Source organism: Pinus tabuliformis, chromosome 3_1 (genome assembly GCF_031772625.1).
Source record: "Pinus tabuliformis cultivar Carrire ecotype Pingquan chromosome 3_1, CPIR1, whole genome shotgun sequence".
In the NCBI taxonomy this organism is placed as follows: domain Eukaryota; kingdom Viridiplantae; phylum Streptophyta; class Pinopsida; order Pinales; family Pinaceae; genus Pinus; species Pinus tabuliformis.
Genome location: NC_142301.1, coordinates 341,348,146 through 341,372,541, shown reverse-complemented (window position 1 = coordinate 341,372,541; position 24,396 = coordinate 341,348,146). Strand labels below are relative to the sequence as shown.

Sequence of the window (24,396 nt, the reverse complement as noted above, 5' to 3'; positions counted from 1 at the left end):
TCTCCTAAAGTTGATGCTACCTTATACCGTCAACTTGTAGGAAAACTTTTGTATCTAACCCATACTCGTCCTGACCTTTCCTTTGTTGTTGACCTTGTTGCTCGGTTTATGAAAAACCCACATGAAAGTCATTGTAAAGCAGCTAAAAGAATACTTCGTTATGTTCGAGGTATAGTTCAGTTTGGGATTCATTACAGTGCCGAAGCAGCTCCTCTATTGGTTGGTTTCACTGATTCCGATTGGGCTGGTGACCCTGATGATTGGAAGTCTACTGCAGGTTATGTGTTCACTCTTGGTTCAGGACCTATTACATGGGCTTGCAAGAAAAAAGGTGCCATTTCTCTTTCTTCAGTAGAAGCAGAGTATCGTGGTGCCATAGAAGCTAGTAAGGAAGCCTTGTGGCTTCGTCAGATCCTGTCAGAATTTGGCTTTCAGCAGCAACATCTGACTACACTTTGGTGTGATAATCAAAGTGCCATTCAACTATGCAAAGATCCAGTCCAACATCAGCGCAACAAACACATTGAACTGCACATGCACTTCATCAGAAAGCTCATCCACGACCATGTTCTTGAAGTGCAATATTGTTCAACAGATGATCAAGTTGCAGACATCTTTACAAAGGCTCTCACAGAGGCGAAGTTCACTAAACTTCGATTTATGGTTGGAGTTCAGGAAGTTGTCACTAAGGGATAAGATACGGCACAGAATTTTGGAACTTGGGGTTCCTAAACATTTGAGAGCAGTTGTGCATAGGTTGTATGAAGAGGTGACAATTAAAATTAGAATTTCAGCAGGCATTTTTAAAAGTTTTAGAAGTGATATCGGAGTCAAGCAAGGTTTCCCATTGTCTCCTACCCTTTTTGGTTTATATATCGACAAGCTTGAGGAGTGGTTAAATTCGCAAGGGGTTGATGGCATCCATTTGGGCAAGTTTGTTATAAGGCTTCTTTTGTATTCATATGACCTTATTCTGATTGCTAATTATGCTATTGGTTTGCAAGAGCACTTACTATCCCTCGAGCATTTTTGTATAAGGGTGGAGATGCAAGTCAATATTAGCAAAACAAAAGTAGTGGGTTTCTCTAAAAAATGAAAACATAACTAGCATAAGTTCTACTTTGAAAGCAGCATTCTGTAAGAAGTTGCGATTACAAATACCTCGAAATTGACTTCAACGAAAATATAAGTTGGGATGGTTGTAGAAAGAAAATAACTTTTGGGGGTTGGAAAGCATTTTATGCTTTTCAATATAGGTGTAGAGAGGCGGAGTTATGGGACTGGAAAACCACTCAAACCCTTTTTGGGCTTCTAGTGATTTTGGTGATTCTCTATGGTTGTGAACTGTGGGCCAGCAGTACATCTCACATGCAGTGGAAACAAATTGAGAAAATTCAAAAGCATTTGATTACGAACAAATTCAAAATTAAAAGTGCATTTCCTTATGTTATCTTGTTAAGTGAAACAGGGGATGCTCCTATTGAAGCAATTGCTATGGTGCGAGTCATAAGGTATTTAAAAAAAATTGAGCAAGTGGAAGAGGGTAGATGGCCTAAGGTTGTATTTAATGACATATTGTGCAAAAGAAAGAAGATTTAGATGCAACAAAATAACAAATGGTTTCGTAAATGGGGTATTTTCTTGAACACGTGTCCCATAAACAGTAAAGAGATAAAAGCTTTTGTTATGGATAAGTTCCACAAGCGTATTTGGAATAAGGAGCTAGGGAGAATAAAAAGTAGTATATTGAAGTGTTTAATCCCACTCATAATCATCAACAAAAGGCATATATAGGGGCCAATATTTCTTGGAGAGCCAAAATTCTTATTGCCTAGTTAAGGACTAATTCTCATCAACTCTGCTGTGAAACATGACGCTGGAAAAGGCCAAAAGAAGTGTGGGAGGAAAGAGTATGTATTTTTTGTCCTTCTGGAAAAGTGGAAACATAAAAGAATTTCATTTTAGAATGCAAGACGTTTAAAGACAACAAAGAAAGTTATGCAGATATTCTGGCAGCTAGCTCTTGGGATAATCTATTTAGCAAGGATTTTGTCGAGAAGCTAGGAGCGTTTATTGTGAGGCTTCACAGGAAAAGGGCTAAATACATCAACCAGATGAAGAAGTAATTTGTCCCATAGGCTATCTTTAGCCTCGAGGAAAAGGGCTAAATACATCAACCAGATGAAGAAGCAATTTGTCCCATAGGCTCTCTTTAGCCTCGTGGACATTAAAACAATTTTCTTTCTTTCTTTCTTTCTTTCTATCTATACATCTAACTTTTAGGATGTGTTAAAACCACGGGCAACAATCTCAAAGTCAATATTAACACGTGTCTCCTCCTTCCCTTTTCCATTAGTGGAGTTGTGGATTAAACACTCAGACCAAGAATATGCTGCTTGGCATATTAATTGTTCATTAAATACGCTAGTCCATTATGAATAAAAAAACAAAAGTCAACAAACCCCCTTCCACCTAAAGTTCACATATATAAGCCTATGGGCGAAATATATATTAAAATATGTATTAATTTTATAACATATTTTATGTTATTAAAATTTAAAAATTCATAAAATTAGTTAAATTATATTTTAATTTTAAATTATTATTATTATTAATTATAAAAGAGTTCAAATTTTTAAAAATATATAGAATTAACTAAATTATATTATTATTATTATTATTATTATTATGATTAAGTTAAACATGTATGAAAAAATATGAAATAAGATTTTTATCCATGGAGATTTATCACCATTTTACTATGGAGATTTTTAATTTCTAAATACACTTTATTACAATATTATAGACCAATATCATGGTTTATCAATATCACATGTCCCAAAAAACATAACTCATTTTATATGACATTAGTTTATATAACATTTTTTTAATTAATCAATTTAATTAAAAGAAAAAAATATATTAAACCTAATCTTAATCTTTGATTTATATTTACTCTTAAAAATATTATAAAATAAAAATTTATATATACTATTAAAAATATTAAAAACTTTATTCCAAAATATACATATTTATCCACATACTAATACAAATATATATAAAAGTTGGGGGATAGTCAAAATATACATATTTATAAACATTGCGGGATAGTCAAAAGATACATAGTTATCATGATATACTGTATCACACCAAGCAGGGCAATGGAGGCTCTGGTCCATCATGGTATAATTTGTAGAGTATAATTTAAAATATGGTGTTGTTTAAATTATTTCATTATCTACTGGAATTCAGATAATTAGATTGTTCGAATTCATTAAAACACGTTAAAAAAGACTCGCAATGCATGCAGAAAACTCTGGTCCATAATATATGGCCGACGATGTTCTTTTTCTGAAAGTTTCATTAGTGTGGGAATTCGATGTTGTAACGTTCAGATTCACGCGAAGCTTACCCATGCACTGTAGTCGTTAGCAACCGCATACACGCAGATTGTGCGTGAACCAACAGACAAGCCAAAGCCACCGCAGATGATACATGCACTATAATTCCTCCTCCCAAGAGCACTATAAATAACGTCGCCATCAGTCCCTTTCGCAGACGTCTTATTCGACTCATCTAAAAATATCGTATAATTCTCGCATCTGTCAATTTCCTAAATTTTATGACAATGACTGAGAAGAAGTCATGGAGCTGCATGAGTGGTCGCGGGGTCATCAGTGTTTGCATTTTCACGTTCATGGGAGTCATCTTGCAGCAAGCAGCTTGGGCTGCCATTGATTGCGACACCGTCATTCAAGAGATCACACCTTGCTCAACTTATCTCACCCAGGGAACGCCGTTGCCACAGAAAGACAGTTCTTGCTGCCATGGAGTTCGGAGCGTGTATGGAGACGCCACTACCAGAGACGAAAGACGACAGATCTGCACGTGTATAAAGAACGAAGCCATTAAGTACGATCTCAACGGCACAGCTCTCCAGAATCTTCCATCTACCTGCGGTTTACACCTCTCCTTCACCATAACCAAAGATATTGACTGCTCAACGTAACCTTACTCCCCCTCCTCATTTTCTTTTGTTCACAAAGAATTGACCCCAGTGCACCGTTACTTATTCGGCCATCAGATTGTTGATTCCCCGAATATTCGGCAATCGGACGGTCAATTTTTGTGACCGTGTCCATGTCAGTCAGGTTGCCGAATATTTGGGGAATCAGCAATCGATTTAAGTTCAGAGTACTTAAATTAATTTTATTAAATGTATTTGAATTTTTTTTAGTAAAATTAATTTTATCATGGATCTAAAAATATTTTGGAATTGGATTAGTTATCAAATTTTAAATTATTCCTAAAATTCTTCATTGATTTTTCCATAAAATTGTATCACCACCCTATTTATCTTTTTGTTTATGGCATTGCAGGATTGGTTGATGCACCAAGGCTTTCTATTGTGAAAGACTATCTGGTGTCTTGATCTTCTTAGTACAGTATATCTTCTATATACTATGGTTGGGTAATGGAGCCCTACTGTTCCTATGTAATCCCTTCCTGTCAATAAAATAAATTATTAATTGGTAATACAAGATTTGAGTATTTCATAAATGGAATACTGAAACTTTACTGTCTCTCCGGTCCTTCCAACTTATTAGTGCGATTATCAGCATTATAAAACGGTTGTGACTACTAGAAAAGTTGGTGTATTCTGTCTCAGAATTGATGGCTCCTCGGCTTTGGATACTAACTGAGAAACTATCCTAAATATGTTCGTTAGAACAGAAGACATAGTAAACCATAGCACACTATGGTTATAATCATCATAATGTATATTGTAGAGGGCATGATTCGTTTCTCAATTTTACATTGTGTTTTGGTTTTAAGTATTTTTTTTAAATATAGTTTATAAAGTTGGATTATTTATGTTAATGTAGAAAGAGTACCGTAAATGCTCTCTTAAAATTTTAATATATTTAAATATAGCCAAAAAAATTCTCATTTGATTTCTAAAAAAAGATTTTGTTTAATAAAATAATATTTAAAATAAAATTATTCAATTTATAATTATTATATATTTTTAATATATATGCAATTAACATACATATATGTAATATTAAACACTAACATTATTATTAATATTATAATGCAATATAAAAAGAGATGATAAGTTGTATTATATATATAACAAATATTTTAATGTGAATCATAAATAATAAATATAATATTTTAATGTTCATAGTAAAATAAATTTATATTAATTTTAAATAATAAAAAAATAAAATAATTGAAATTAAAAAATTTAGTATATTTTTAAAGAGAAATGTGTAATTTATTCCATTTTTAATATGTAATATTAAAAAAATTATATAGATAATAAATAAAATATTTAAATATAGTAAAATAAATTTATATTAATTTTAAATAAAGGAACAAAATAATGGAAATTAAAAAGTTTTTTATATTTTTAAAGAGAAATGTGTAATTTATTTCATTTTTTTTTGTAGGTAAGCATTCACGGGGGATTTGAACCAGTGACCTATCACAAGGAGTGTCTTAACAGTGGGCCTATTCACCCTCAATCCAGCAAGGAGTGTCTTAATAGTGCACCTATTCACCGTCAATCCAAAGCCCGGTGGGCTGTAATTTATTCCATTTTTAATATGTAATATTGAAAAATATATGTAGATAATAAATAAAATATTTAAATATGTATTTTGAGTAAAATATTTCAACATTAAATATATATAAAGAGAAAGGGAAGTATGTTTTCTATATAGATATAAAGAGAAGTGTGTTTTCTAATTCAATATATCATGAACATCCATAATTAAAATATTAATAACAAAAATAATTATATATGTGTTCTATAAATATACTAATAACATTAAATTAATGGGAAACCCCTATTTTGCATCAAAGTTTAGCTCTCTCTAAAAAATGTGTTTGGTTGTGACAAAAAAAATAAATTGAGATGTGTTAATAATTTAATATTTTTTAAATTAAGTATCAATTCATGTAAATTTATTTTAGTTTATAAATTGTCTACCATATATAATTTTCTTTATATATTTATTTTTTATTAATATATAGAATTTATAATATAAACATATTTAAAAAAAAAAAACATAAAAAATTATAAAACATGATTTTTATTTAGTGTAGTAAATTTGTATGTATTAAAATCTGCTGATATAAATGGAAACTACAAAATTTCATTGGCAAGAAAAAAAAAAAAATTAACCAAAAAGCTATATAGTTTTTATGTATTTATAATTTTTAAGTACGATAGTTTTACATAATTTAAAAAAAAAAAAAAAAAAAATGAAAACAAACCAAAAAACAAAATTAATTTTTTATTTAATATATTAAACACATATTATAATCATTACAAATTCATTTAACTTATTTTATTTAAATACATTTAACCAATATTTTTTAATATTCAAGTTCCAAATTCTAATACTTTTAACGGATCACACTCTTTCATATACTCATTTTAATCTCATGCTTATGAATTCAACCAATATGTCGAAATTGTATATCGCTGAGAGGTGCATTCCATGGGTGATATTTTATTCTATTCATACAAAATATGGAGTATACTCATTTTAATCTAAATTCAACCAATATGTCAAAATTTTATTTCATTTTAATCTAATGTTTAGTGAATTCAACTAATATGTCAAAATTTTATATCATTTTAATCTAATGTTTATGAATTCAACCAATATGTCAAAATTTTATATAGCTAGGAGGTGCATTTTATGGGTGATATTTTATTCTATTACAAAATATGGAGTATACTCATTTTAAACTAATGTTTGTGAATTTAACCAATATGTCAAAAATTTATATCGCTAGGAGGTGCATTTTATGGGTCATATTTTATTCTATTTCTACTGATAGTAGTTTTTTAAAATTAATATATATATGAAAGACATATTTAGTTAAATTTAATTGAAAACATTATAAAACTTTATTAATCTCGCTCTTGTTGTATTTTTTTATTTTTAATATTACAACCCATTATAAAGGAGTTGTGGTAAAAATATTTTAATTTCATTCTCGAAATCATAAATAAAATATTTTATATTTTATATCAACTCTAAAAGATCTAGGAAGTAATATATATGTGTGTGTGAGAGAGAGAGAGAGAGAGAGAGTTTGGGTATTCATATCAATTAATATATTTTAATATAAACTTTTTCGTATCTATATGGATAATATTTTAATGCCCATGAAGAAGAAATAAATAAAATTAAATAATTTAGTTTCTTTTCTAATAAGAGAAGTTGTGTAATTTATTCAATTTTTAATATAAAATTGATATGTTGTATTCAAAAAATATTATAATAATAAAAATATTAAATATAACTTATAAATAAAATATTTCACTTTGGTCAAATAATATTGACATATATTTAAAAGTATATTAATAAAAGAATAATATTACAATATGGTTTATAAAGAATTGCAAATCAATTGCCTCACCACCATGATATTTATTTAACTTTTATTTATGACATTGGAGGATTGATTGATGAACCAAGGCTTTCCAATGTGAAAGACGATTTGGTATCTTTATCTTTGGCATATAGGATATCTTCTATATACTATCGTTGGGTAATGGAGCCAGGTTGTTCCTCTATAATCCCTTCCCATCAATAAAAAAGAATAATAATTAATAGTACAAATACAACATTTGAGTATTTAATAAATGGAAAACTAGAATCTTACTGTCTCCGGTCCTTCCACCTTATTAGTATGATTATTAGCATTATAAAACAGTTCTAACTCCTAGAAAATTTGGTGTATTTTGTCTCAAAATTGATTGATGGATCCTTAGTTTTGGATATTAACTAAGAAAATGTAACATCCCCAGTAACCTTGCCTAGAAATGCATGGATAGAAAAAAAATTACACAATTTACCCACGGGTAACTATTCAAATTAATATTCCAAATTCCTCATTAACCATTAAATAGAATCTTCATCATTATATAGAGTAATTTTAGTAAAGGAATAGTAAATTACATAATCATTACAGCCACTATTGTAGTATACGAACATAAACTTTATAATGTAACCTTGCATCCAATTCATGATTCCTTTAACTAGATCAGTTAATCACATACTTCAAACTGACACAATAAGAAACCACATCATTGAACACCGATATACCCTGGAAACCCCGTTGGGTGAAAACCAACAAACGTTTAATTTTTTTATTAAAAGCTTGTAAAAAATTTCACCTCTCACTCAATGGCTTATAAGGGAGTCCATCCCTTAACCATTGTCATAAAATATTACAAGTAAATATGACTTAAAATACAAAATATCTAGCTAAAATCTATTACAATCATCATGATATCATTTACCCACAAATATTCAATATTTAAATCTTTGTGGCCTGGTTATTTCATCAATGGACCATCCTACAGCATGCACTCATTTGCATGGACCATTAATTCTTTACATGCCACAATATTAAACATAATTTATCATTTTCACAATGTCACCATCATTTCCTTCCATTTTTGTCGTTATCAAACTTCGATATCATGATTACATAAAGTACTAATCAAACAAATTCATAAATATATACTAGTGGTGCTTCACCATATATTCATGTACATTCATGAAATCCAAACAAAATATGGTGACATGCTTCCTTTAACAACATTGCACATGCATTAGTTATAAGTGTATAATCATCAATGCATGTCTATAAATAAATACCACATTAATTAATATTCCCTCGCATAAGCACACATTCTTGGAAGACAAATCACTACAATTGTCCAGGTATTCCTTTAAAATAAACTAACACATCAGTTATAATCTTCTTACATGCGAATTAAATAAAATTTATCAAAAGAACTAGCCCTTTAGTTGTTACTTTTGGAGCATGCAAATACATCAAGAAATCTAATAAAACATGTTGTCACTTCCTGCATGAGAATGTATATTATTTCCATCAAAAGTTAACATAAATCTTGCATGCATATACATCTTATTCCAAAAGAAACTAAGATAATAGTTATGATAGTATAAAAGTAATCACATATAATTTTTCTAAAGAAATATAATTCAATAGTTCTTTTATCCACGCAAAGAATATATATATATATATATATATAGAGAGAGAGAGAGAGAGAGAGAGAGAGAGAGATAACACAATGACTATTCTTTGTGCATTCAAGAGATTATCATAATAGCCCTTCTTTAATATACATAACACATATTCCCTTCTCTAAAATTCTACCATCGTCAGGTACTATTTTCATGTAAATAATTACATACTTATTTTTCAAAAGGAAGTTAATATAACCTCATTTCTCTATCTTCCTATATGTAAGTTTATCATGCTTCCCTTTCAAGAAATTACCATAGATAACCATATTTTATGCATAAAACCCAGGAAACAATAACAAGGTTAACTTAACCTTTTATGCACCTAAATCAAGAAATTAACATAATTCATCTAGTCAGACAACCTTTTCAGGGGATTCCTATTTTCAAGAAAATTAACATAATAACTTTCTCTATCTACACACAAAAACATATTTTCTATATCACAATGACTACCCTTTTGTTCATGCAACGGTGTTTTTTCCTGACACAATGACCCTTACTTCAATTCACATAACATTTTCAAGAAGCAAGGATGCATTCTTATTCTTGTATGAACAAGATTCATATGCATATTTAAATAAAACAATCTTCAGTTTTCATCAATTCATGCACAAAACTCCTATGCAAGTCTTTCTACACTCAATCCTTGCAATATTTAAATAAACAAAATTGGTAATATATGCACACAGATTCATGAAAACCCTTCCAAGAAAATTAATCTAATTAAATTTTAGTTTTTCCAAGAATCTGATAATGTATGCGAAGACATTTCTCTTCGAAATATAATACAATGATGCATGCAACTAATATTTTATGTTCAAGAATCAACATAGAAATTTATTTCAAGAATTCCAATATAATGGATATTATTATTGTGCACATATTCCTATTAAGAGGCTATAGGAATCATGCTAATATCTCCAAGGAAATTAATAATCTAATTTTTCTCTCATAATTTTTAGCAATCTTTTCTTTAATAAAATAACCTATTTTCTTTCTCTTTTCAAGGAATTAATATCATTTTTTTATCTTTTACCATCCAAATTTCTTTCGAGAATGGCATGGCTACTTATCTTTTATATGAAATGCCATTGAAAGGCATGGTTACCTATCTTAAAATGTGCATAAACTATGCAAACGCTATTTATATACGCCTTTATTCAAAGAAAAGGGCTACTTTATTTTCTTTTAAATATAAAAAGATTTGTATGAAAACTCTACCTTCAAGAATAAGTATAAGAGTACTTACCTCTTGAGCGTAATATCTGTGAAATCAGTGACTTGTAGTCCAGCATATTAAAGCCTTTAGTGAGATGAAATCTTCATTGTCCTTGTTCTAGATCATTCATACTCAATGGATACATCGATCGTGGAACTCTCTCAAACCAAGAAATGGATATCTTTACACAATCAACTATGCTTGGATAGAAATTCGAAGTGGAAGTCGGAAACAAAATGAAGGGATCAAGATGTCTCCAGCGAGAGACTTTATCTCAAACTTAGAAAATAGTTTTAACCTTCAAACGCGGAGATATCTTGGAAGGAACTTTGAAATGGAACCCTAAAGCATGTGAAGCGACCAAGATGTCTCCAACTGTAGCTTCTTGGAATGAAACAAGGTGCTTATTCCTCATCTAATTATTTTATAAATTCACTCCTATTCAGGCGTTTCACCTTGTACTATGTATATCCAATTCGAGAGAGTGTTTATTAAATTTTTTTCATATGTCATAGGGTTCTTGTATAAAATAAGAATATGCTCTTTCATGTTGGCCCAATACACATACCTCTGCAAGTTACCCATGATCTTCCCTACACCAAAGTTCCCTGCAACCTTAGAGGTGTGAGCCTCTCTGATTAGCTACAATCGCTCACCTTTAGGAACACATAGTTTATCCATCATGTAGAGTAACCCATCCTGGAGATGGTAGTCAACGGTGTTGTCGCCATCGCCCACATGACTCTGAATCTACAACTACTGATACACCTCCTTGAAGTCCTCATCCTCTGAATATTCCTCTTTATATGCATCATGGATGAATGGCTCCATGTGCACCAAAGTTATAATCTTTGATGTGGGTGGCCTTGAAAGCATGTAAGACAAATTATTTGTGCTACCCTTCTTATACTTGATGACCAAATGAAATTGTTGTAAAAATCCCATCCACTTGTAATGTCTCATCTATTGTAACATACTCTGGGCTTGCAAGTATTGTAACAATTGGTGATCTTTATGGATTATTGTCTCATTGCCCATCAGATAGTACTTCCACTTCTTCACATCTTGCACCATCGCATAGAGCTCCTTATCGTAAGTAGGGTAGTTAAGGACTGCACCATGAAATACTTTAGAATGGTATCATATAGGCCTTCCTCCCTACATTAAGATAGATCCCATAACATACCCACTCGCATATGTCTCCACTTCAAAGGGTCATTGCAAGTTTGGTAATGCCAGAACTGGTGCTTGATTAATCTTATTCTTTAACTCTTCGAAAGCCCTTTCCTGACCTTTACCCCACTGGAAGCTCTTTCCACTTGTTGTTATGGCATGGAGTGGTGTTGTTACCACTGAAAATGAGGCTATGAACTTCCTTAGGTACTTTGTTGCCCCAATGAAACTCCTAACCTCAGAAACATTAGTAGGCATCGAGCATTTCGTGATGGCCTCCATCTTGGAAGGGCTTATCTTCAGTTCTCCTCCACCGATCACATACCCCAGATACACCAAAGGTTGTTGCACAAACTCGCACTTCTTGATATTTTCTAGTAGTTGGTGCTTGTTCAATGTTGCCAGCACCTGCGTCAAATATGACATATGCTCCTCCCAGGTAACATATATATTAGTATATCATCCAAATAGACAATAACAAATGAATCTATAAAAGGGCGCAGTACATCATTCATTAATATCATAAATGTAGGTGTTGCATTTAAAAGGCCAAATGGCATGACTAACCACTCATATAAACCTTTCCTGGTTTTGAAAGTGGTCTTCCATGTATCTTCTTCTGTGACTCGAAACTGGTGATATCCAGACTTCAAGTCCAACTTGGTGAAGTAATTTGCTTGCTACAACTAATCTAGCATATCATCTATCCTAGGCAGGGGGTATCTGTTCTTGAGCATGATTTTCTAACGCCGTGTAATATTTACACATCCGCCAAGTCCCATCCTTCTTTGGCGCAATGATGATGGGTGACCTACATGGTGATGTACTCGGTTGAATGACAACCTATTCCAACAACTGCTGTAATTGTTTCTTCACCTCACTTCCTTCTATAACAGACTGCCTGCACAACCCAATATTTGGCAATGGGGAGTCTGGCAATAGCTAGATCTCATGTTCCACTTCTCTCTTAGGTGGTAAACATTTAGGCTCTTGGAACACATCCTTGTATTCCTGTAACAAATCCTCTAATTGTTGTTTTTGTTATTTAGTATACCCCTCCATGGATTCCTTGCCTTTTATTGACTCCTCTTCAGACTGACTTTCTCTTAAAAATAGTAAAACATACTTCTTGCTAGAACTGATCAATTTCTTGGTTTGCTTGGCACTTATCAGTGAGATTTTTTACTTTCCTTTGTGCGCATTGATGATGAATGATTTTCCATCCTTGATGAGTCGATACCGGTTGGGTCTCCTCATGAATATTTCATCACGCATGTACAAGTAGGAACTCCCAAAGACGACTCCACATACATCAAGGGGAACCACATCTAGATCTACTTCATCAATAAAATCAGCACTAATAGCAAATCTAATTTTTCATTTTTTTGTTACCTTTATCTCTACATCCTTATTTACCCATCCCAATGGATATGGGTTTAGAAGATCACAAATTTTCAGCCCCAACTTCTTGACCAGCTCTGTTGCAATGAGATTCATCGGTGATCTTGAGTCAAATGGAGCATCAGTCTTTGTCTTCTTGACTTGTATCTTTATATGGAAGAGTTTGGTCATTTCTTTCTCTTCCTGTTGTTAAAGGATACTCAAATTCACCTCCTTCTACACTGACGTGCAAATGATATTCGAATCCATGTCCGAGTTGCTTTCAACTAGGTTGCTCAAATTAGTGGCCATGAGATTCTTCTTGTTGTTATCTTTCTTCTTTTTCTTCAGGTTTAGCTCTAGATACAATTTCCAACATTTTTCCTCTGTATGGACATCGATTTAACAGTGGTTGTAATGGTTGTTAGTATCTTTGCACTGGTGTGTTGTGGTTGTCTTCTTCTTATATTTTCCCCCTTTTTGCTTCTTCTTCCCCTCCTTAGAAGCTTCTTGTTGCTCCTTCTACTTTGAGCCACTTGATTGTGCTCTCTTTAGGCCTATGTTCTCCAGGTACTATGCCTGCACATAAGCCTTGTCCACCTATTTGGGATTGAAAATAATCACTTCGTCATGCAAATGGCAGTGCAGACGCCCCCAAATACTTGAGGAGTACATTTGGGTTCTTTGGAGAGATACCCACCGGATCCACTGGCCCTCCATGTACCCGATGGGATAAAATTGTGACTTAATGAGGGTTTTGAAATTATCCCACTTAGTCACTAGAGGTTCTCCCTCCAACCTCATGGTTTTTGTTGGGTTGTGTTATATTCTTTCCATGACTAGTTGCCCTAGTGTAACTGGGGGGTTAGAGTGGGGGCGGATCCCCCCTTTCATTGCGTCGGCTGCGCAGCGGGGGGGTCACAGGGGGGGCAGCAGCCCCCCCTGTACGGGGGGTTTAAGGGGGGTAGTTAGCCTCCCTCTACGAGGTCCAGGGCAGTGCCCTAGGGAAATAAATAATGGACCTTATATTAGGTGCGTGGACCTACCTATGGTTTTGTGCATGGTTTTCGCACATGGTTTTGGAAGCGATGGTTTCGGTCCATGGTATTAGATGCTTCGGCATATATATATATATATATATATATATATATGTATGTATGTATGTATGTATGTATGTATGTATGTATGTATGTATGTATGTATGTATGTATGTATGTATGTATTGTAACATTGAAAGGAACATAATAAAAAATCAATCTGGTAATCCCAGTTTTGGGATCTAGGGGAAAATCTCTGTGTATATTTGTTTTATGTGTTATGCTCTCGCTATTGTTTATTTTCTGTGGTTTAGAATTCGTATGTAGGTAACTTCTGTACGGGGTTAAAACCTACAGTTTTTGTGTGTCTCTCCCACCAAGTCATTGCATGGCCTTCTAATTTCAACTGCGCGAATGAGATCTTTTTCCCTTCCTCAATATGATGGACACTGAAATAAACTTCCAGTTGTTGCAACCAATGGTTCAGCTTTAGAGTGTAGATCTTACCGTGGTACGACTTGATATCAAATTTTCTTTCATTTTAAATAGGGATTGTCTTTGGTTCACAACACTCAAACTAGGTTGATCTTTTTCAAGTCCTTTCTTAAACTAGTTCTTCATTTCTCCCCGTTCTGATTTTTCCTCTGCAATCGAACCCCCATCTTCTCCAAATATCCCCATATTGTTATTCAAGGCCACCATGAGGAGGCTTACATTATGGTTGATATTTCCGACTTGCTGTTCCAACCGCATAAACCTCACCTCTGCAAGATCACGATGTTCGTTTACATATTAGTAGGCCATGATTAGGGTTTCACAAGTTTCAACCCCGTCGATCTAGATCCCTGAAATCTTAAAAAAATACCTAAAGAAACCTTCTCTAATACTAAATGATCTGTAAACTAATGTAGATATTCCACTAGATAGTTCGTCACAACAGATCTAATAATATTATATTGAAAATCTAAGATTCTACATTATTACAGTTTTATTAAACTTTAAAATTTGTAGATTTAACTGTAATTAGTGCAAGCATGTGAACGAAAATTATGCAGAAAAGTAGATAATGACAAAATAATCTCACCTGCACACACATACAAAATATATGCTCTCTAGGAAACCCTTTTGGGAGAAAACCCAGCTAGATTTCTTTGTCTAGAAATATGGTTGCAGATACAAAGAAGTAATGTTTGTGGCCCGTGGGCTACTACAGTGCACCGATCCTCTTTGTGTGCTCTACCTCCTATCTCTCCTTGTTATCTTTTCTTAGCTATGGAACAAAATTCTCTTGAAAGAATGGAATGCCTCTTCCTCCTAGTGACCTGGTTATAACACAGCCTGATATCCTACCAGTGGTTAAGTTTGACTACATCAACTCTTACCTAGAGTTAAAAAATAGACTCTTCTAGATTCTTTTATATCAAAAACACATGGCTAACCCCTTTTCTATGAATAATGGGGGCTGACGCGGCATCCTCCCGAATTATAGGTGTGAAAACGGTAAGGTCAACTTCTGAGTGGCATAAATTTTGCATATAGACTCTGATTGGCGTGCTTCTTGCATCGTTATAAATATATGTGTTCGTAGAATAACATAAAAAGGTGATGCACTAGGGAAATTAAGTTCTACCCCCAAAATTTGTCGATTGATGCCTTAAAACGCTCCCATAAGGTTTTAGACCTTATTTCGCCAAACTAGGTCCGACCAGTAAAAATGTTCCCATGAGCTAATTCCTTCAATTTTTCCACTCTAAATACATCGAGATGGATAAATAATAATATAATGATCCAATCCAGATCAAAATTTGAAGAAGCATCATTGTCTGAGTCAAAATATGATGAAGCTTCATTATCTCTGAGTACCACCTTGCAAGAAAGTTGTGTCCTTATAGGTGAAAAGCCAAAAGAATCAAAACCAGAGAGAACATAAGGCTTATAAAATTCAACCTGTTTGTTTGTCTGCCTCTAGTTACCCCTTTCGTATTCTTTTGAATTCCCAAGAAAGGATTCAACTAATGTCTTTAAACCTAACTGGATCCCTTTGGTTGACAGTGGTGAATTTCTCTTGATTTTAAACCTATTTTATGACATAATTTGTCCCTAAAGATGCTTTTCTAGAGTGAAATACAAGAAAATCTAGGTTTAACAGCAATGTTTTTGGGTTCTGGCAACTGCACGCTTGAAAATCTCCAGACCAACCAGGCCCGAAAATCTTCAAGAATTTTTTTTCTCATGAAGGATAGAGGTCAGGATATAAAGGTAAATCCAGTGTAGTGTGTGCAGTAGTGATGGACTCTATAACACTTCATTGTAGCGTGTGCAGTTAACGGCAAAATACTTGGATCTTGCGTCACGAGGTTAGAATTCACAATGCCTCATCTAGTGGTAGGATTATTGATTATGCTCTTACAACTTGGCAAGGGATTGCCACAAAGAAATAAATTCCTTTCAAATGTCGAATCAGGAAACTTGGGCAAAGATCCAGGGATGGCCCCTGTGAGTTGATTACCAGAAACATTGAAGTCTTGAAGACTAGTCATGTTCAAGGCTGCAATAGTACCAGAAAATAGATTTTTTTCTAGTCTCAAAGAAAATGGCTAAGAAAATTCAAAGAAAATGGTATCTCGCCAGTTAAGTTATTGTTTGAAACATCCAATCTCCAAAGTCGATCTAATAGTGAAACAGATGAAGGCATACGGCTAGAGAATTGGTTGTACGAGAGAAACAATATTTTACTGCTTCTCCACTTTCATAAGTCTGGTAGGGTTCCATTTAACGAATTCCCCTTGAGGCTTAAGACTCTCAACTTGTCTAAATCAGTTAAGGAGTGTATGGGACCAGTAAGGTCAAGGTTCTGCTTCACAATTCAAATAACCCTGTGTTTTAGACAGATGACACTGATCCATTTTCCTATGCATGGTTCCCTCGTTTTCCAAGAGTTATGTTTTTCATTTGAATCATCTAAATCCTTGAATGCCATCAATGCATCATAGTCACTTTTTTACTGTGCTTGAGAAGCTCTAAGGAAGGAAAATAATATTAATAATAATATTATGCCTGAAACTAAATGTGGAGTAGAATGTTTGTTGATTTCCATTGTTTATTCTTATGATCAGTCCAATGGAGATTATTGTCACTAAAATGACTAAATACTAACTCAATCTCATAGAAAACAATTAGATTAAGGATTGAAGTTGTTCAAATTCCTTCTGGAAGATATGATGTGATTTGTCAGGTCAGAAAAGCTACAAAATTAATCCCATGTATATAAGACACATATGAGCTGCAAAAGACACATATGAGATGTTGTCATTAAAATAATCCCATGTATATAAGTATCCTTGAGAACTTTTATGATAAAGCTCAATACCAAATCCAGATATCACAGTGTGTTAAATTTAACTTAAAAAATGAATACAATAATTTAGTTAACAAAATTAATTTGAATTACAAATCAACAAATTTATTCAAATTACAAATTAATGAAATTCATTCAAACTTCTTCGGTCTCATGTCAAACTTATTTAGCCCCTGTTAAATCGGTAGGGACTGTCATTTCTTTCAAAACTTGTTGTTATTGTTTTATTATCCCAACAACTTGTATAATCACGCCATAAGGTGTTCCCCTCTAGGAATAACTCCCCCAGCTGCCACTCTGCACCTCTTTGTACCATCAGATCTAATGTTAGATGATTGAAAGTTTTTCCACCATTAGATCCCACTGCTTTTAACTATCAACCAAATCTTGATTTGTGCAACCGTTACTTGTTAATATTTATTATAACCCAGAACATATTGCAAGTACCTTTACAGTTGTTGGAGTTAAAAACCAGAATTGCAAGGGGTTCTTTCAATGCGAATTTCGAGTTAATGTTATTGAAGGAAAACTCATATGACAATCTAAAGTGCAATGAAGCGATGTCGGACAGTAACTCTGAATATGATTCAGACATGGAATTTGTCCAAATTGTCCAGAAAGAAGGAAGGATTTCGAAACCAAAGCGGAAGAAGAAAAATACCGCACCAAAAAAAACAAAGAGTACCAAAGTTCACAGAGGTCCTCTCCCTCAGGAGCCCATGAATGCACTCAAAGAATGGATAGACTAAAACATCGACAACCCTTTCACAACCAAATATCAAAAGCTTACTATTAAAAAACTCTCTACTCTAACACTACATCAACTTCCATTTGAAACCCTCGATTCAATCTCTGCTTGATTTAATTTCTTTGTTTATTGCAGTTGAGCTCTATAGATTTGTATGAATCGATGTCATTTTTTCAATGTTTTACATTAAATTATAATGATTTTTCATATACTACTTTCAATCCATCTGGTTTAGTGTAAATTTTAAAAATGATTCATTGCTATTGCATTGATATACTGCTTGTCAGTTAAATTGTGGTTCTATGTGTAGGTGGAGAACTGGATTTCGAAACAAGGTACAAAATGAAGCACCAGAATTCACGTGTCGCTACATCAGAGGAGCAAACAACAACTAGTGATCATTCGACTACTGCGTTGATTTACTATTCATCAGTTAAATTGTGTTTCTATGTAGGTGTAGAACAGGTTGTTGAATACAAGGTACAAGATGAAGCACCAGAAGTCATGTGTCATTGCATCAAAGGAGAAAATGACAGCTAGTGATCATTCGACCCATAAGGAGCTCACTACAAGAATAAAGGAAAATCATTCCCTCTGTAATTCTTGGAACTGGGTTGATTTAGCTGTTATTTTAGAAATTTTAATAATGGCATCAAGGAATTAGTTACCCTGGGGCATGCAATGCCCAAATTCGACCATAATTCATTTTCATTTTTTAGTCTCATGAAACGTGTTATACATTTAATATAAAAATTAAAATTGCTACAATGAAGCCTTCACTTTGGCCATCTGACTACTCTGTCCATTCATCCTATTATTTTTCTACATTGTCCAAATAGATGGAACTGTGCCGAGTATATACTATTAAAAAAATCTATAATTTTGTAATTAATTCGTTCAGTAAAATGTGGATTGATATTTTAGAAGTTCTGGAACTCAATATTTCAATGCTTTTATCTATCTTTCAAATAATTACTACATCAATTATTACATAAATTTGTGTATTTTTACATAAATCTTCTTGACTATCTCCCAGACAATAATCAATAAACCAGTAGTTTGTGCCCTCATAGGGGGACTATTTCTAGAAAACCCATAAGTTTTTTTGGTTGGCTTAACTAATGGGTATTTAAATATTGAATTTTCATGTATACATAACAGGGGATCGTCAATTAAGCTTCCCCATCGACCAAAATAAACAAGTCCTCTCTTTTTCTCGAGGAAATATCTAGGCAAATCCACCCGAAGGGATCACATCTTATCATCTTATTAACAGAGCCTTACCCCGAGGGTGTCGACGATAATTGACCCCATGACCTCCTATTAGAGAGTTAAGCAATAAGAACTCGACCAATTGAACTAACCCTCGGGGCAAAACAAATCAGTCCTCCTATAACAAGAATTTATACAAAAAAAATCATGTGTAAATGTTCCCAGCGCAACAAACAAAAGAGATACCGAAATGTTGATTAGTTTTCGTTGCTCAAAAAACTTGCTCTTTATCTGTTCTTTTTGTTTTTATAATCTTTATGTATTTTTACATAATTCTTCTCGGCAATGTCCCAAACAAAAATCAATAAACCAGAAGTTTGTGCCCTCACATAACCACTATTTCCATAACATAACAATCCCCAAAGCAATAATTTATACAGAAAAATTCATGTGTAAGAGTTCTCACAATCACAAACAAAGAGATCATTAATTCCCAAATATGACTGACTTAAAGCTCAAAAATACCAGAGCACAAGACTTAAAGGAAAAACGAATGAAAATAGTCAGCTAAGAGATTATCTTCATCTTCACTAATGTGCGAACGCGTAGGATCCAACAAGACAGTAGCTTTGGGCTTCTTATCTTTGAACTGTTTGAAAAAACTAAGAATGTTCAATCCTTACTATACACATCATTGATATTACCTTATTCTCAAGTAAGTTAACATTTAAATTTAACTAAACATCCTCGGCAATGAGGTAAAGCTTTAAACCTCTTCACATTATGATTTTCACACCAACTATTTAATCAGTCTTCTACATAAGGACCCCTACAAACGTTCTTCAATCATGTACTATCTCTTTCCAAAACTTGAATAGCGAAAAGGACACAGTATAAGCAGATGATGGATACTCTACTCTTTTACATTGCATAATGAACATCTATTGAGTGCAGCTATTTTTCTTTCTACAAATTGCCTTAGGTAAAAGGTTTATTCTTAAATGCTATTCAGATGAAAACCCTTTATTTTAATTAACATTTCATTTTCCATATCACCCTGAATCACCATTTAGATGCCCCATAACCCTAATTTTACAAAGAACTTGATACCCAATATTAGGAGTATAATTCTCACCAACTGGTCCCTTCAAAGAGATGCAACATATCCCTCTCATTCTAGGGCATTTTCCCCATTTAATCCAAGCTCCTAAGTAAATTTCCATTACTAGCCCCCAGTTGATGTATTCATAAATATGTCCTCTGATTGAGTAATGAAGTTTTTATCATGCAACAGAAAAAATAGATTATTCAAATGTCTAAGGTTTTCGCCACATCCAACTTAACTCTCTTACCATTTTCCTTCCAAGCAAGCCATTCCCTGAATAAAGGAAAGGACAAAATCATTGTGTTCAACATAATGGAAGCATTTTGATAAGGCCGAATACGTTTTCTTAACAATATTTAATAAATGAAATATTAATGATAACAAGTTATATATATATACACAATTGAGTGAGGTTGTTCTTACTAAGTTGTTTGGAGATTTGAAGTCATTACATTATTAATCATGAACCTATCAAGGTTTGTAGTTTTGAGTTGGTGACCTTTACATTAATGATAGAATACCCTATCACTATCTTCTCTATGCCTTGTTATCACTCAAGGAAAATATTTTAAATTCTGAACATCATTTTTTTTTGTTATAAAGGTTTGGTGTTAGTCCCTTTGCAGGTTCCTGCGGATGAAAGTCACGTTTTTCTTCTCTATCGGGATTAGGCTTTTGGGCTTATCTTTCTTAAGATATGGACAAAATTGGTATTGCTGGGTCAAATGGCACTCCTTACATATGACAGCTGACGAATAAAGTTCGAGCAGGTCAAAGCAGATGGGTTTTCTTGCTTACGTGGATTATGGATGCTTCGCCAAATTTTGTTTTCAATATTCATGAAGCTTTTGACAGCACTCTGTGTGCCATATGTCTTTGCCCATGATTATAATGCAAATTGAATAACAGCAGTTATCCTGACAACACATAGCATGAATGAAGCATAGGCCCTTTGTACATACATTGGAATTATGGTTGGAGGGCGGCTCTGTTGTCTTGGAAGTCCTCAACATTTGAAAATACGCTTTGGCAATTCTGGAAATGATCAGCAAAGTTCGCATGATAGACAAATCAGAAACAGTAGTTGCTCTCCGAAGAAGTCTGTTTCTTCTAGTTCTAGCAGTAGTTGCAGCAATCAAGGGAAGTTGACATATATGAGTACCAGAAGTAATCAATTGGGATCTTCTCAGTTTTCTCCTATTATTGAAGAGAATGGCTGCAGTCGAACAGATGGACAAGGGGTGGCAGATTCAACTTATGCTACACCAAGTTCAGCAAAAGAGTGCTTCTCTTTTACACCAGAAAGTTCAATGAAGAAGGTTATAGTTGTTTTGAATGAAGATGATGAGAAACCAAAGAGGCAGTATGAGGCCCGTAGAATATCTGCAAGACGGAAAAAGGACATCCGAATTTACTACCCTGAAAGAGACCATCCAGAATCTGTTGAAATTTGTCTCTCTGACATGGAATGCCTGGCTCCCTTACAATTTTTGTCTTCAGCAATTATGAACTTCTACATACAGTACCTCCAAAGATCTGAATTTCTACGTACTGAGCACAAGAATGACTATCACTTCTTTAACACTTTCTTTTATAGTAAACTCGAGGAAGCTTTGGATTCTAAGTGTAAGCAAGAAGATGGGAATTCCTTTGCAAAGTTTCGGAGATGGTTTAAAGGAGTAAACATATTTGAGAAAGCGTATATCTTTTTGCCAATTCATGCTTGTCAGCATTGGAGTTTGGCAATTATCAGTATTCCTGCCAGAGAAGATGAAGATGGTCCCATTATTCTTCATTTGGACTCATTGGGTTTACATACTAGTCGGACCATCTTTGAAAATATTCGGAGCTACTTGAAAGCTGAATGGGAACATTTAAATCAGGCCGATGTCCCTGTACAAGTTCCAATTGCAGAGAAAATATGGAAAGATTTGCCACGCAATATTCAAGAGAAGAAAATTCAGGTTTGGTAGAAAGTGGTTCCAACCTGCTGAAGCTTCACATTTGAGAGATTCAATTAGAATCTTGCTTGAGAAGCATTTCAAAGAAGCAGAAAAAAGCATTCAGGATACTATGGATAATGGTTCACTTCCAGTAGTTATAGAGGACTTGGAGTGAAAGCAAAGTTTATTGAGGATATGGTACAGGATGTTCCTATCAATTCTTTAAAATCCATTTTGAAGAATCACCTTCACCATTTTTATAGATTCCTGTGTGGTGGCTTGAAAGACGGGATGTCAAAATTGTTGTAGAAAGTATTAAGGGCCTGAATACTTTGGTGATGCCATCCGAGTAGGATTTGCTCTCTGTGATACAAGCTCTCATTCTGTCCAATAAAATTGATTTTTATTCCTCAAGGGAAGGGATTTGCAAGGCTATTTGTATCAAGAAGTTGATTGTGAAGCATTTGAGGTCTATTGGATGCAACTCTGCAGTTTGTAAGTCAGAGTGGAAGGGAACCGATAAAGTTCCAGGGGTTGAATATGAGTACATAGATGTTAACCAGACAGGTGTCTACAATTCAGTGATTGGAAGCCATATCACAACTATTTATTATTATGGATTCGCCAACCTTATGTTGAGAAGGTATGTTGAGGCAATACGGGCCTTCAATCAAGTTCTGTTGTATATAATAAAGACCAAACAGTTCCATCAAAAGTCTCCACAGTTTGACCAAATTCTGAAGAAAAATGAACAGATGTATGCTCTATTGGCTATATGCCTCTCTATCTGTCCACAAATGAAGCTTGTTGAGGAAAATGTGAACAATCAGCTGAAAGAGAAGTATGGAGAGAAGATGGCAAGAATGCAGAGAAGTGATGAGGTTGTGTATGACGAACTTTTTTCATATGCCTGTCCTAAATTTATTACTCCTACAGTACCAAACTATGATGAAGCTCTTGTAAATTATAACCAGGATGCATAGAGGCTTCAGTTGAAGCTGTTCTCATCAGAAGTAAGACAGCAACAGCTTTTGTCAGGTCTACGGAGCTTCTTGAAGTTGTATACATCCATCTCAATGGAAAAGCTTGCGAATTTTATGGACGTTGATGAGTCTACCTTAAGGACAACTCTTATGACATACAAGCATAAGACTCATGCAATTGATCATGATGGAAGAATTATATCAAATGCGGATGTTGACTTTTATATTGATGAGGATATTGTTCATATTGTTGAATCAAAGTCTTCAAAGCTATACGCTGATAACTTTATGCGTCACATTATCAAGTGTGAAGAGATTATTAGTGATTTGGACAGAGTAAGCTTGAATAAGATGGTTGTTGTTTTTGCATTATGGAAATGCCAGCTGTAATGAGGTCAAACATCCAAATTTTGTAATTAGAGAAGAGCAGTCTTAAGCCATGAACAGTGGCGATCATTTAGCTATGAAAGGAAGACTGTGCTTTTGAAATTACACAGCAGTTTCGTAGCGCGCTACGAAACTGCTGTAGCTGCATGTTACAATTCAGTTGATCAATTATGATTGACAAAGCGGCAAATCTTTTTGAAAGGTTTTGTCATCACACAGGTACATGAAAACGGTGGACAGCACATCAAGGACGTGGCAGTCTGCTCTATTTTGGGTAATTAAAGGATAAAGGCATGCTTCTTTGGATTCGAATATTTTGAGGCAAACCAAGGACCGACAAACAGGGACAATTTTCTATTTTTCAGGGGCAATGGAGAAAGTGCGACATCAAAGTCTAGCAAGCAGCTTTAAACATCCATCAAGGCTACAGCTGTAGTAATCCACTTGGCAGAGAATGAATCTTGATTGTAATAAATGCTATGTTCAGCATGATGTAGAATTAGAATCCTAATTGTTTTAGGTTTCTAGAGCTGTCAATTAGTAGTCAGTTGTATTTATTAGTTTGTTAAAAGGTTAATAGGTGTCATTAGAAGTAGTTTTCAAATTCCCCTCATGCTTGAGGAGGAATCTCGATTAGTTAGAATAAGAGCTCTATATATGGTTGAAACAGAAATGTAATGAGGGTTGGAAAACTTTATGACAGAGCATTGTATTTGGCTTATGTAAAGACAGAGTTTCAGTAATATAATTTGGCTTTACTTCTCA

General features: G+C 33.7%; 1 protein-coding gene and 2 pseudogenes across 1 annotated transcript; all 3 read left to right on the top strand.

Annotated features, from left to right (window-relative positions):
- Window positions 1-3,628: 3,628 nt before the first annotated feature.
- Window positions 3,629-4,009, top strand: LOC149187122 (non-specific lipid-transfer protein-like). Its single transcript, XM_089409559.1, has one exon. The coding sequence runs from the start codon at window positions 3,629-3,631 to the stop codon at window positions 4,007-4,009; it is 381 nt and encodes a 126-aa protein (XP_089265685.1).
- Window positions 4,010-21,361: 17,352 nt separating this feature from the next.
- LOC149187121 (ubiquitin-like-specific protease 1D pseudogene) lies at window positions 21,362-22,465 on the top strand (annotated as a pseudogene).
- Window positions 22,466-22,790: 325 nt separating this feature from the next.
- Window positions 22,791-23,634, top strand: LOC149187120 (uncharacterized; annotated as a pseudogene).
- Window positions 23,635-24,396: the final 762 nt, after the last annotated feature.

Bases quoted from the DNA above. Each gene is read 5' to 3' on its own strand.
- LOC149187122 (XM_089409559.1), top strand. From the start codon at position 3,629: ATGACTGAGAAGAAGTCATGGAGCTGCATGAGTGGTCGCGGGGTCATC.